The sequence below is a fragment of the Apteryx rowi genome, unplaced genomic scaffold (genome assembly GCF_003343035.1).
Source record: "Apteryx rowi isolate R43461 unplaced genomic scaffold, aptRow1 scaffold_661, whole genome shotgun sequence".
In the NCBI taxonomy this organism is placed as follows: Eukaryota; Metazoa; Chordata; class Aves; order Apterygiformes; family Apterygidae; genus Apteryx; species Apteryx rowi.
This window is the reverse complement of record NW_020450940.1, coordinates 31,683-45,931: the sequence shown is the minus strand read 5'-3', so window position 1 is coordinate 45,931 and position 14,249 is coordinate 31,683. Positions and strand designations below refer to the sequence as shown.

At 39.7% G+C, this 14,249-nt stretch overlaps 1 protein-coding gene across 1 annotated transcript in view; it reads right to left on the bottom strand.

Annotated features, from left to right (window-relative positions):
• Positions 1–7,035: 7,035 nt before the first annotated feature.
• TDRD7 (tudor domain containing 7) overlaps positions 7,036–14,249 on the bottom strand; it is a gene marked incomplete at its 5' end in the record, with an annotated part of 37,647 nt that continues 30,433 nt past the window's right edge. Inside the window, 6 exons of the mRNA XM_026085211.1 lie at positions 7,036–7,496; positions 9,415–9,575; positions 10,010–10,509; positions 12,089–12,199; positions 12,561–12,695; positions 12,976–13,056. Coding sequence (XP_025940996.1) covers positions 7,276–7,496; positions 9,415–9,575; positions 10,010–10,509; positions 12,089–12,199; positions 12,561–12,695; positions 12,976–13,056 — 1,209 coding nt within the window. The remainder of the gene's footprint in view (positions 7,497–9,414; positions 9,576–10,009; positions 10,510–12,088; positions 12,200–12,560; positions 12,696–12,975; positions 13,057–14,249) is intronic.

Sequence of the window (14,249 nt, the reverse complement as noted above, 5' to 3'; positions counted from 1 at the left end):
GCTTCATGGGAACCAGAACTTGTCCAAGGTGGGTGCTACAGTTCCCTCAGAAAGCACATGCCGTGTTTTCATTAAGCAAGAAATTAACCCAGCTTCTCAGCACACTTGTTTTCAGAATAAATATCAGTGATACTTTATCTTTTTAGCCAGCTACCAAGACACACCACACCAACAAATGCTGCAAGTAACGCATCTCATAGCACTATTCACAAGGCACCAAATACTGCTAACTCCAAGTACACCTAAGCCCCATTTCAAAACAGCTCKCAAAGCAATGGCTCAGCAGGTTCACAAGTTCCTCTCGCCCTAGCGAAGCTCCGGCTTCACACAGCGCGACAGAACAGCCTTCTTTCCCGCTCAGAATAGCCGGTCTGAAAACCAGCAGCGAGAACACAAGAATACAAAAAGAAACTCTCAGGCGTTATGAAAGCTGAAAATTGATTTTTTTTCATTGCTTGATTCCTCATCACTTTTCTTGTCTAATGCCATCAGTATGTGAGAATCTAGGCTCTAAGGTTTGCCTGATGCATGGCAATTGTGAGAACAAAGCATGAGCGTGGTGAAAACGCGGAGACAACAGAGCTTTGCAGCTAACTGGAAGCCTCCAATAACTGGGAAAGGGTAGTTCAGGAGTGGAAACCTTGGTGGTAGGAAGCAGAAGAACTCATTTGCAAAGAAGGAGCACTTTGGGCTGGCAAAGAGGATTCTCATGGTGACAAAACAGAGTTCCTGGAAATGACCTGGGGGGCACAAACTGGGAGACAAGGAGAAAACAGACTGATGATTATTTCTGTTGGAGTTGCCTTTATTCTTTCACCTGGTCTGCAGGCCAGCTTCACCCTTGGAGAATTTAATCCTACTGAGAGCAGCAGTTCACTGGGAGCCATCTTTTACCACAGCTTCTTCCAGCCTGGAGGAAAGGGCGGCCTCTGAAAGCTGAAATCTTTTGAACTTCCCAAATCACATGTGGGGAAGCATGTAGCATCATCCCAATCCAGTCCTTAAAACTGAGAGCCTGAACTCAGCTTTCTGTGTAAGAACTGACAATAAGTGCTCCAAGCTTAGTAAACTTAAAAAAAAAGGGTGGGATGGAATAAAGAGAAAAGAGATGGTTTGAAAGTGCTTATTTTCTGAAGACTGTGAACAAAAAGAGCTCTACTTTGGTTTTTAATTATTACGGTTTCATCTATTTTCCTCAAGTAATGAATGCTCACTTTCGAGTTTATAAAATTCACAAAGGTCTACAAAACATGTCTAACAACACTGCTTTCTCCTTCCTGGCTAGAAAYGTACATCAGATAAGGGTCTTAAGTATTACACACTCCATCTCCACATCCCAAGGGAGAATCAACTGGGTCTCAGCAGATGCTTGTCCTACCTATTTTTAGAATTTACAGTGAAATTGGGATTTCAATGAATTTCCAGGCTTTCCCTCTCTTTAGAAAGTTTTCCTAACATCTAACCTATATCCTCCCTAGACATGAAAATCAGATTCTTCATCACTGAAACCTTTTACAAGTGTTCCCTCCTCAGCCTCCTGTTACCCAGACTGATTCCAAAGCCTTCTATTTAAGCCTATAAAACTTCAATTGTTCTCCTTGCTTTCATCTGGATTCTTTATAATTAGTCCATATCTTTCCTGTAGGACAGTGATCAGAATTCCGTGCAGGATTCCAGTAGAGGCCTTCCTCATAGCAGTCAGAATGGAAAGATATGTGAAACAGTAATTCCACCACCTGCTAGATTTAGACACATGYAGTGGAGCCTGGCGAAATGTCATACGTTCACGGAAGCAGAGAAATCGTTTACAACAAACCCCGAACAGAGACCGCTAAAAACCAGAAGTTAAAAAGCAGACAACGTTCTGTGTGAATTAACAAGTTACACAGAGAATGCAGGTCTAATGCCTCCTGAGGAACAGGAGATGCAACTTTTGCTAAGCACTTCCTTGGATCAGGACTTCAACAAACTTAAAAGCATTGAACATGGTTCACAGCCAAAACCATTGCACATTTTTCAAAGCAAGAACACAAAACGTACCTAAATAGCACAACGAGCTCAATTACCAAATTGATCAGAGAATCTTATAGCCTGGTAAGTGGGATAAAGCAATAACATTAAGAAATGCTGTAAGATCATAGCTCTGCAGGTGAAACCATGGACAGCCTAAGAACACAACAGATAAATAACTAGGTAACAGCAGAGTAGCTGTAGTCCATAGACTAGTAAAGATCTATGTAAGACAGTGGTATTGTACAGCAGGTGTGAAGACAGGGAGATATCTAAATGTAACCTGTAGATACAGAGTATGAACTGAAGACGGTGTTCTCTTAGTGTATTTTGGGTGTATGCTTGACACACACATTAAAAAATGGTTAAAACATACAGGATGATTAGCACGAAAAGAATCTCTTATACAGASAGTGGTGCTGTCTTGGGACGCTGATCAGTTAGACTGTATTCTGTTTGATCACCTGCTGCCTAACCCGYGGCACCATACAAAGCAGCCTATGTGAAGAATCCAGCAATGAGCTGTGCAGATGCATTAGGCTGAATGAATATTGTCCTTTTTTGTGATCTGTGCATTTTAGACCCTGGAGCAGTCAGCTCACAGAGAAGAGAATGAGGTAAACCACAGGAACAGCCAACAAGCTCAAAAAGCATCCTCAATCTCTAAACATGTGCTAGACTCTTTCCCCTGTTACTACAGGTGTAGAGTCCCAAACCCTGCTCTATCAGCTCTCAGGTGCAAAGCAACTAGAGGCCAACAGCAGGTCAGCAAGTCTCAAAGTGCGCAAATACAGCAGGTGTATTTTTCAACCAACCAACAAAACTTCACAACAGTTCCAGTAAACTTCCCTATGCCATTGAAATCATCAATTAGCACACAATTAAAATTTGCAAGATTGCAGACGATGGTGGGCACATGCTCTTAAACACATAAGAAAACTCTCACACTCTTCAGGAGCTCAGGAAAGTGCTTGTCTCATCCTAAAGAGCTACACCTTAATTCTCTCTTTAGTCCATTCAGATCTGCAGGCTCGAAGCAGCCCTGTACAGAATGAAACTGTTCTGAGTTACATCTACCCTAGAGCAGTTCACAAACACGTTGACTTCTTCACCTGCATTCTTCATCTTCTTTCAATGCAGCTGTAGCTGGGAAGGAGAAATTGAAACTAATAAAGAAAAAAAGAATAACACAATCCAGCTGAAAGCTCTTGTAAGCCTTACAGTGACCTTGCTAGAGCTGAAACCAGAAGCTAGATGAAGACATACATGACTGTATATGCCAGGTTACATGCAACACAACACAAAACAGTTCCGTCAAATTCTTAACAGAGACATTGCAATGACAACCCAAAGAGGCGGATGATCCAGTCGTCAGTGTTTGTGTTTGGGATGCTGGGCTCAACAATCTCTGACTTCCTTGCAGTACAATTCCACCCTATGCTTCTAACTCATATGGTCACTTACTGCAAGAATCTCCTTAAGGGAACTGTGACAGCTACTGAAGAAAAGGTTGGCTGTTTAGATGTGGTGGCTTCAAACCATTTTAGCTCAGCCATTAAAATATAATGTTTCACCTCCAGCCAGAAGGACAGCAGTGCCAGAGCTGGCATAATAAACGTGTGAGACTACAGAACTGGTCCTGGGGGCAGGAGGGAGCAGTGGGCTGTTGAATTCTCTCAGCTGTAATGTAACTTCTACCCCAACAAGTACACTTAAGAATCTCATCTCAGTGTACTTCAATGTGGACAGAACCATATTAACTAGAAGTTTGCATTTAACTAGCAATTCGGTAGTTTATCACTGCATGCTCTAGTCATACAGGCTCTGCTACACCCTGTGTACAGTCCAGGCAGAGAGGCACTCACAGCAGCTCTAAGAAGACTCATTGCTGTTTAGCTCAGGCTTTCTCCAGAACTATAGGAAAATTAGATCAAGGGTGAAGATAAGTGTTACAAGCTTAAAGAGCTCCTTCATTCAGAATTCATGCATGCATTTTCTCCCATCCTAATTGTTATATATCCACTGCATATTTCCAAGTCATAGTTCCATTTCTGCCCAGTTTTCCTTTAATTTCTCTAATCTGAACAGCCTTCTCCAGAAATATCATTGTATCTGACACCCTAAGTGAGATTCCTYACCAAACCTGCCAGGCCTGTGCTCCCAATGAATCTCAGCTATCACCTTTCCCCATATTTGACTCCTGAAACATAATTTACAAGGAATTCCAGTGTATATCTCCTCCAATCAAGGTTGCCCCACGTGAAGATGAAGAGTCTCAGTGCAGGCTTGGTGGGAATATATACTTTCCATGTATACATATAGTATTTGAAATAATGCACCTCACTTTGATCAGAAAATGCCAAACAATAATGGCTGGATTATCTAATTTCGGGTGAACTGCAACAGCAATCAGTTTCTCCTAGCACTCTGAATTATAATMCAGGGTTTAGGAGTGTACATTTCAAAAGCCTCCAGGGGTCTTTCTTCCTTTTTTTCCTTTTGAATTCCTGAACACCTCACTTGAAGCATTTTGAAGTACACTACTCAAACAGGTAGGGAAAACAAAGATATTTTCAACTTTTTTTTTTTTTAAGTGTATTGTGAAGAATTCTAATAGAAATGTATGAATGTGTAGAGGTACCTATAAGAAAAAGAGGCAGGAGAAGGGCTACAAGAAGGACAGGTGTGGATGGCACCTATTCTTAGCCGGTCAAGTGTCCAGCACACCTATGTACAGCTTCTCAGGACATCCAGTTCTGGAAACAAAGACTAAAGGAGGGAACAATCTACATCCAGATTAAAGAAAAGACTCAAGCCAGTAAGAGATGATGATGGGAAGCYAGAGAACATTGTAGGAGTCATAAGACACCCAAACACCCAGAGATGGAACAGGAAGGAGAGCTCACAATCACTGTCAGTTCCTAAAGAGTACAGAAGGCAGACTTAAAACCAGCGTATGACTGCAAACCTAAGAGGAACCCAGGAGCAATGAAGAGAATTCAACAGCAAGTGTCTTGTCCTCCATGTCCAAGGGAATCCTGGACCAGTCACCAGCTGCCTACATGCTGGACTGACATCTTGGACACAACAGATCCTGTCGCTTGTGAGGATGTAGGTATGTGAATGTGAATGACAAGTCAATTTTGCTTCAGTTTTGTTTCAAAATAAAACCATCTTCTCATCCTAAAGGGCCTGGTATTGAGCTTTGTTACATTACTACAACATTATTTTGGACACTGGCAACCAAACAGCAGAACAGCAGGACTTCGGAACAATACAAACAGCATGTGAACATGGACAGGGTTCCTTATTGACATGAGTACAGATTCAAAATAGTCCGCAATATTCACTWCACCAGACTAACAGACTGAGCTGTCACTGCTTACATTCAAAAATAAAAGGCTCTTCGCTGGTTATTGAAAAGTTTTTCTACACTGTCATCAGCAGCGTAACTTGGACTACCTCCCTCCATCTGCACCGGGGGATTAACACAGGCTTTCTGCTAGTAGAAAAGCCAAAGTCCCACAGCCCTAAATGGCTTTGCTGTCACTATGCAAAGAGAGCCTTCCATCTTCCTTAGGTRCTTCTGATCCAGGAAAGTCAGAGAAGTGTTAACACTACGTGTTAATGCTACAATCCAAGCTGACCACTGGGTCACTTGTCCTTTAAAGCGCTTCTGAACATCAAGAGACTGAAGCACAGGGCTAAGACTGAGGGCAAACTTTCACCGTTTGACTAGGAAGGGAACCCATCAGAAAGCCAACCCCTCCATTTACCTAGAACAAGCTGGTAATTCAGAGTCTACAATTTTTGTTGCCTGTAACAGTGATGTGATGCATACAAGAGTGTGATATTAAGCAAGCTATTAAAGCTTTGCAGAAAAGGCTTTCCCCCCCCCTCCCCCCTCTGGCTATTTGAGCCATTTGTCTAATCAACTTTTCTGAAACTGACTCCCAAAACACAGAAGTATCRCATGAATAAACCCAAGGCTTCTAAAAGATATCTAGACAGATATTTGTGTACAAATAATTAACTCTAGGTTTTCTATAAAAGGGGAAAGCAGCTGGAAATCCACTAGTCTGAGGGATGCATCCTTCCAAATCAGTGGCTGGTCTACTTCAGTTTTGTTGCCCAGTCTGAGGTGGTCAGTAATGCAATGGAAAAATCTTCTCCTTGTTAACTTCACTGAAAAGGCAACAGCTCTCACCCTTCCCAAGGCAGAGAGCACATGGACAGAGTCTGTTAGCTCAGCTTGTGTATTACTAGAAAGATTATAAAGCTATGTTCAGCAGAAACATTCCTTCCACTGGCCTGTGCTTTGAAAAGCTTTAAAATTGTGTTTAACAATCCCAAGGGACTATGAAAAGCAAACTCACATCTAGGCAGCAGACTATTAGATATAATAATGTCTACAGCTCCTCTGAATATTTCTAAGGCCCTTAAAATCTAAACAGGGCCAAAAATACAGTGTTTAGGAATCTAGTAAGCACTGATCCTTGTGCTTATAAGACATTGCTTGCTGCCATTCCCCAGAAGCAGCCGTTTTTGAGAGTTYCTCAGATGCATACCAGGAATGTGCTACCAAAAAAAAGAGGGAAAGAAATGCCATGACCCTAGCAACCAGGGAGTAGGGGGAACAGGAGAAGAAAGAATTAGTGATATCATTTCTAAGGAACAGCAAATAAACTAGTAAGCATAATAAAAGTAGGTATCTTTCTGGGAAAGTTAACCATACAAATGCAGTCTCTGACCTCCCTGCCCCCAAACTAGGCATTTTCACCTATTCAACATTTAGCAAGTTAAGAGTGGGGAAAACTCCCCCACCAATAATGTACATCTCAGACACTAAGTTCAGAAATAATGACAACTGCTTCCTTGTTTCACAAGTAATACAGATACAAGTTAAAAACAAGGGAGGAGTGTCCAATAATGGCTGTGAGTTTTTACTGAAGAAGCCCCCCAAATGAGGAAAAGATCACAAGAAAAAAAAGTCAATGTTTTACTGATAAATAACTTTTTTAATATTTTCACCCAAATAGTCTAGTGTTACAGTGGTAAACAAAGTGCAAGTTTTCAGAAAGTCAACTTGAAGTCAATAGAACCCAAACTTGTTAAATAAAATGTTTCACAGAACACAAGCAGATTTTTCAAATTTATCACTTTCATATCTTCAAGGCCATGTAAGAACAGTTAAATTTCTCTTCAAAAGCTTGTTACTTCTTTTATTGCTAAAGAATCTGAGTTGCTACATTTCAGAAGTTATGATTAATTAACCTTTGAAAACTCCACAAGATCTTGAGACACAAAATCATGAATCCATATATCGGTATCTGGAAGAGCCGTGTCCACTAAATAAGTCACTATTTTTCGATCCCAAGAGTTAGTACTTTCATTAACTGCCTGTATCAGTGCCACCAAGGGTTTCTTCTCTACACGATTCCGAAACACTACTGATGCCTCTTCCGACCACTGCTGGTTTTTCACTCCTAGGACAAATATAATGCAAAACAGAAGGTCATTTTAGACTAGACTAATCTGAATCATCTAGTTTATAAAGAACAGGGGCAAGTTTAAATACTTGAGAAAACAGACATTTCAAGGAAGTGYTACTGAAAGCAGCTTACCTCTAGAAAAATGCAGGCTCACTCATCTCCCATGCATACAAGGTTAATTAGAGAGAATAGGCTATTTATCTCTTCTTGAAGTCTTAAGATACAGATAAGTTTGAGGAAGTGAAAGGCAATGTGCATTTCAAATTGTAGTAGCTACCATGTACAATCAAGCCATGTTACCCAGACAAATCAGATACCAGCAAAGATCTTTTCGAAAGAAACTGGTGCTTGCTTATTCTGCCTGATGTTGCTGAAATGATTTATATCGAGAGGCTTGTTTTAGATTAAGTTTTCTTCATCTCAAAACAATACCAGCTACTAAAATATCTGCCAAATCTGCAAGTCCCAAGCTACATCCACAGAGAGCGGAACTGAAGAGAAATGCCTCCCAACTCCTGTTATTCTTTGACGTCAGCATCCCACAAGGCAGGTCTGCTCAGAGATGTGACACYAGAATCCAAACGGGTTTTTGAATGTGGCTGTCACCCACCAAGAAAGAAGTGACTGCTGCAGACCTGGTCTTCCCAGACCACAGCTGGTGTGCAGCATCTGGACACAAGGGGCTCAAACACTGTATGTGAATATCCAAGCAGCAAGTTACGGATAAAAGAAGCAAAGTACCAAAGCGATGGCACTTGACTTTAGCTACTAGCAGCAGCTTGCTACTGATAGGACAATACAGTACAGATACTCAGCTCCTGCAGGTTACAGAAGGAATGAGAAGTCAGCAGTTGAAAAAGAGTAATCCAAATGAGGAAAGGCTATAGTGGGGAAGCAAAAGAGATTGTACAAGAAAATAGAGCATGAGAGCAAACAGACATGAAAAAGGGAGCAAAAGTGGAAGAACAGCAAGCAAATAGTTACTGGTTGCCTTGGCTTTATTGGACTGCTTTGGCAATAATGAYGCAGTTCAGAGGCCAGCTTAACTACTCTGGATTCTCTGAAGCAGGAAAATTGGATGACTTACTGGTTTGCTCAGCTGGATCTTGTACTACCCCAGTAGACAGACACAACTAGAAATCAGTTTCATTTCAGCACTGCCCTCCTAGGACCCCAACCTAGTGGGAACACAGCCAACTTGACTAATTTAAATCAAACCCTAAGGTCACACAGAGGCTATTCAGGAAAGCAGATCCACAGAAAGCAACCTATGATCAGAGCACCAACTTTATSGCCTGTCACTTCATACAAGCACATTTTGTAACTGAAGTCTAGATTAGTATTTACCAAAAAAAGAGAGGTGAAAAGCAGCAGCTAAATAAGAACAAATACTTTTGAAAGCAATGCAGAAGTGACAGAGAAATTTGGAAAAGAAAAAAAAAGACAGCAAGCAGAGGCCAACTTTTAGGTGGGTTTTTCGTTTTGTTTTTTGKTTTTTTTTTTAATTCTATCTGATGTAGGCACACTCTCTATGCCCAATTTTCTTAGTCCAAGTATTTTGCTTAAATTTGGTGAAAGCCTCCCTGCCCTGCCTCCCTCACCCCCCAGACTGCCCCTTCTGGCAACTCCGGATTTCAAGTATGAACTAATTAAATGTATTATAGCCATTGCATTAAAATATGACTAACAAAACAGAACCATCAGTACCTATATAAAGAAGAAAAGCAGAGCTACTTTGTTGACATAAGTATGCAYACATTATGTAGGTTTCTCTAAGCAGGTACACACTTATTTTAGAGAAAAACAATTATGCCACCAGCCTTTGTCTTTGTCACCTTAACATCTCTACTCGTTTGGTAGCCCTACTGCTGTATGACTTTAGTAAAAAAAATTGCAAATCCTTACTACCTACCGGCAAGCTGAGCTATTATAGCTTGGAAAGGTAGTTTTCTAAATGCATCCACGAGTGGCTGTACTTTCTTCATGCTGACAAGCTCATGTTTACCATAGTCCAGCTCATAAATCGACAACAACCCATTTGTAAGAATTCCTTTTATTATCACCCTGTACCACCTAAAAAGAGGGAGAATAAGAGTAGAGGATTTGAATTAATATTCACACACAGCCAAGGCACCAGAATAAGCTACCTATGGCAAAATAATAATAATAAATATCATTACAGGCCTGTCTCAAGCTTCCCAGATCTGGTGCAGTCTGAATAGACATCGACTCTTCCAACTGTGATCTGGAAGCACGAAGAGACTGCAACCTCATTTACTCCCTTAATCTCTCAGATATCATCAGACATCTGCCACCTTGTCAACAATGCAGACATAAAGCATTTCCCAAAGAAACTGTATCAAGGCTGAGCTTTAATGAGAAATGCATAATGAGAAATGTGTCACTAACTCCAACAGAGCTAGGGACGATGATTTACCAAGATTTAAGTATTGCTGTAGGTAAAAGCTTGCCTTCAAAGAATTCATTTTAAACAAATATCTACTTACTTGTTTTCAACTTTAGCTGCATACAGCTTGTTTTTTTCTATGTTCACAGGCCTCTCCTCTGCCATGCTGTAGTACAGCATCATTTCTTCCATAAGGACTTCCAGATTATGTAGCTCTTGCCAAGGCTGGACAACAAAGCGACCTGGATGGCAGGCAACCGAGATGTAGACATCCATGGGCTCACCAAGCTTTGACAATGGTAGAAGTGGAGGCATATCAATGGTAGGCACTGCACCACTGCGCTCTAAAGCGGGCTTGACCGAATCACTGAAACTCTTCTCAGGACCTAGACTAGTTAACTCCAGAGCTGAAACAGTTTCACTTGTCACCTTTGTGGAGCTAGTTCTGCCAGATGTAACACTCAAGAAAACATCTTTCTGATGTTTCCACAGGTCTGCATTTATGATCTGCCGATTGATGCTATGATCCACATCTGGGAAATTCTCTGGAGTAAACAAGTAAATGTGCGCAGTTCCCTTTGAGCCATCCAGTTTAGTCACCTTCAAAAAGAAAATGCTGTTTAACTTCTAACTAATGAATATTAAATGCAGATCTGGTTTTGTACAGAAGATTAAGGCCTTTAACAGAAACACAGCGACAGTTCATTGCACTATGTGCACAAAAGTGTTTGAGTTTATCCCAAGTGTGTTAATGGTTGTTGGACAGTAAGCAACACAGCAGCTGAAAAGAGCAGTTACAGCTRTTCCACTAGCAAGGAGCAAATACAAAGCTTGAATTGAGTTCTGCTCCACCCAACAGGTTCAACTACACCATTGCTTTTCGATGATGYGTATGATTCTAGTTTTCAATGACAACTTTAGCTAGTGTCCATATAGTTCTGAACAATTAAATAATGCTGTTAAAGATTAACYCCTAAACCTTCAGAATTCTCTTCCTTATTATGGGAGATGAAGCCTATTGTATTAATGATGGGGGGAAAAAAAGAAGTTTCCAGGTTTGTATTACGCATAATTTTCAAGCACTGGCATAAAAATATTTTCTCATTTATTTTTTCTTATTTATGCTAAATATGATAGCATTCTTGATAAAAAGGCATGGAAATTTTAGTTTCACAAARTATATAATGTTTGTTTACAGGTACTGGTAGATTTTCCTAGCCTTTCTACACTAATTCACACAAGACATTACTACTTCTAGCCAGCAGATAGGAGACAAGAATAAAAACTTTCCACAGTTAAAACGGACATGTCTTCTACTACTTAAGCAAGTGAAAGTCAGTACCAAATTCAAACCGTGTTGGAGGAGGATGTTCAGAAAAGCCAGTTGTAACAGTCAAGTCTCAGACTAGAGGAACAATATTATAAGTGCATGGTCTTTTATGCTAAAGCAAGCCAAAAGGTAAGGAAAGCTACCAAACTTATCAAAGTGTACCCCTGAGAGCTCTGACAGTATCCGTAATTAGATTTTTAAGAGGAAATCAGCTTTGTTTAGTCACTATCTAGGAAAAAAGATTTCGTTTAGAAAGGTGTTTTCAGCTAACTGAACTAGATGTGACACATTGCAATTGGAAATAATTTTAGTTCCAAGAGAACAGAAACTTTAAGTATACAGTAATATATGCTAAGTCATACTAGACTAGAAAAAAAAAAAGCAAACAAAAATAGCTGCTTTCCAAGACCAGAAAGAGAAAGTTATCCTCACTTAAGAGGCATAAAAAGAACTCAGGAGTTTCCTAACACTTATATCCTTTTACCTGGGGAAACATGAACAACTGGGCTTTTTCCTCATCTGTTGGTAAAATAATTCTAGCTTCTATTTGGATTGGCACAGGAAAATGTGAAAGAAAAGTCAGTTCCCAAATTCTTGAGAAGAAAAAGCACCTTCTGACAGCCTTAAGCAAGTATGTTTTATGTCAAATGTTGCAAGAAGAGGACTTCACACTGCATTCATGCTGCTGGTTACAAACTTTTTATATATAAATATGTATAATATTATATATTTATATATATATTTTATATGTCATATCTATAAAAAGAAGTATTGATGAATGGTTAAGCTTCCAGAGTTTTTTCCACAGGTCAGTAAATTTCAAGTGACAGAATCATTTTGACTGTTTACCTTCATGCTAAAATCAGAGCAATTCAATACAGTATCYCTCAGCCACAGTACAGCATCTGGAGTCCACATTCCAGTGTTGAGAGGCAGATCCGCCAGGCAACATTTTATAGCCTAAGAACAGAATTAAGTAAAGAGGGTAAAATTTAACAATGTGGAACCCTAACAGCCATTTTACTACTCAACTTCCCATTTACAGAAACTTTATTAATGCAGATAGATTTGATAATGTATTACAAACAGACACAGAGGAACATGCATAACCACTATCATTACTTGCACACCACTACTGCAACATCTTCTCAAAACACAAGACTAAAYTATGAATTAATTCAAGCAGAGATACACAACGAAATACACTCCAATGTTGAATGCTATTGAACAAAAATAATTTCATTACTTAAATGTAGAAGGAGCAGCACTACAAACACTGGTAAAAGATCTAGTATAGATTAGCTTTAACATGTCTTTATACCTGAGGAGGTATTGCAATTACTTCTCTCAAGAATTGTGATGGGATCTCTCTAAGCTCTGATACTTTTACAGATGCAACTGTTCCAGTATCCATGAACTGCACATCAAGTGCCCTACTACTGTGAACAATTGTTATCTGAAATGAGAAAGGAATASTGTCATTTTAAGGTTAAAAATTAAGGTAAGGAAAAAAGGGAAGCATAATGGTGAACCAGTGTTGTGCAAATTTGCACAAACACTTGTTTCAGAGAATCAGTCTACATTTTAGGACAAACCTTAGATAAGTTAGCCCACACAACAGAGACACATGCACTATAACAAGCTTCAGGGAAAACAAGGATCCAGATTTAGCTAAACAAAAAGGAAAAGCCAGTTCTATGCAGAGAAACTGTTGCTATTCTTTGCATACTTCTTACCTCTACACGTGCCCATTTTCCTTTATAAGGAAACAAGCAGATTTTGCCACAGAAAGGTAATGATACATTAAACTCAGATGTCTGCAAATATAAAAACAGAAGTTATAATGCATAGAGCCATTACTGTCTGGCACAGAACTAATCATTACAAAAGCCACACATGGAACACACAATTCTGAGAAGCAGCTCAGTTTCAAACACAAAGCTTCTTTCCAGCCTCAGAAGCATCTTGTGTCACACATTGTTTAAGCTTCCCCAACCAGTAAAGCTTTAATTCTTAGTAACACTTCTTATAAGTGAACTGAAAGGATGTAAATTACCAGGACAAAACAAAAAACCACAGACCCTCCCTCTGCTTTTGGAAGTTCAGAATATAAACTTCACTGACTATTATTATTGATATTCTGAAAAGCAAGAGCAGTGCAGAGTTGTGATAGACAACTGGTGAAGTTCCTGTCTTATATTCAAGAATACATCATTCAATCAAGACATCTAATGACCCAAATTTACTACTGCCTCAAATGAAGGCCTCATGGGAATCACGATGACCCTAAATACATAACAAAGCACAAGAGAACTCAAGGACACCTTAGTTAGTTGAAATTTACAGGCAAAAAACCCCCCTGAAGATAGGCTGTAAAGTTAATACTGCTTCTTTCATGCCCATACACACACAGATATTGAAAGATTCTGAATCTCAAGTTCCATCTTTGATAGCAATAATCACCTCACATACATTATGCCCAGAAAATATGGACCTTTTAAATATCTGACTGGCTGGCTGTCTTGATGTGGCTARACCATTCAGGGCTTTGTGCTCTTTCCTTCAGTGTTCAGCCTGCTTGAAACTGAATCTCAATAACTGATATATGCTCAAGATAATTTCCAGAGTTTTTGTCTCAACAGGTCTAAGGCTCAACTTGTACACCTAAAAACATTTTGAAAAATGCTGAAATGTTGAAACATTTTGAAGTGTGAAGTGTTGTGCATTTCACAAGCAGTGGAGCTAACAGTGCCAGACTTTTCAAGGATCTGCATTTCATGTTTTGATTCTCTAATGCTTCAGCTGGATGTTGCACAACTTAGGTTCTCTTAGAATGTTCCTCTTTTGCATAAATTCTTTAACGTTTAATTAGGTTTGGTGTATATGCCTGCATACAGACATCTGGGCCCACAGCCTACTTAAAGGCAACTTAATTCTTTTGAGAACATTGCCTATATATCAGTCTGGTTGAAACTGGTCAGTATGTTCAAAAACTACAGGGTACAGGGAC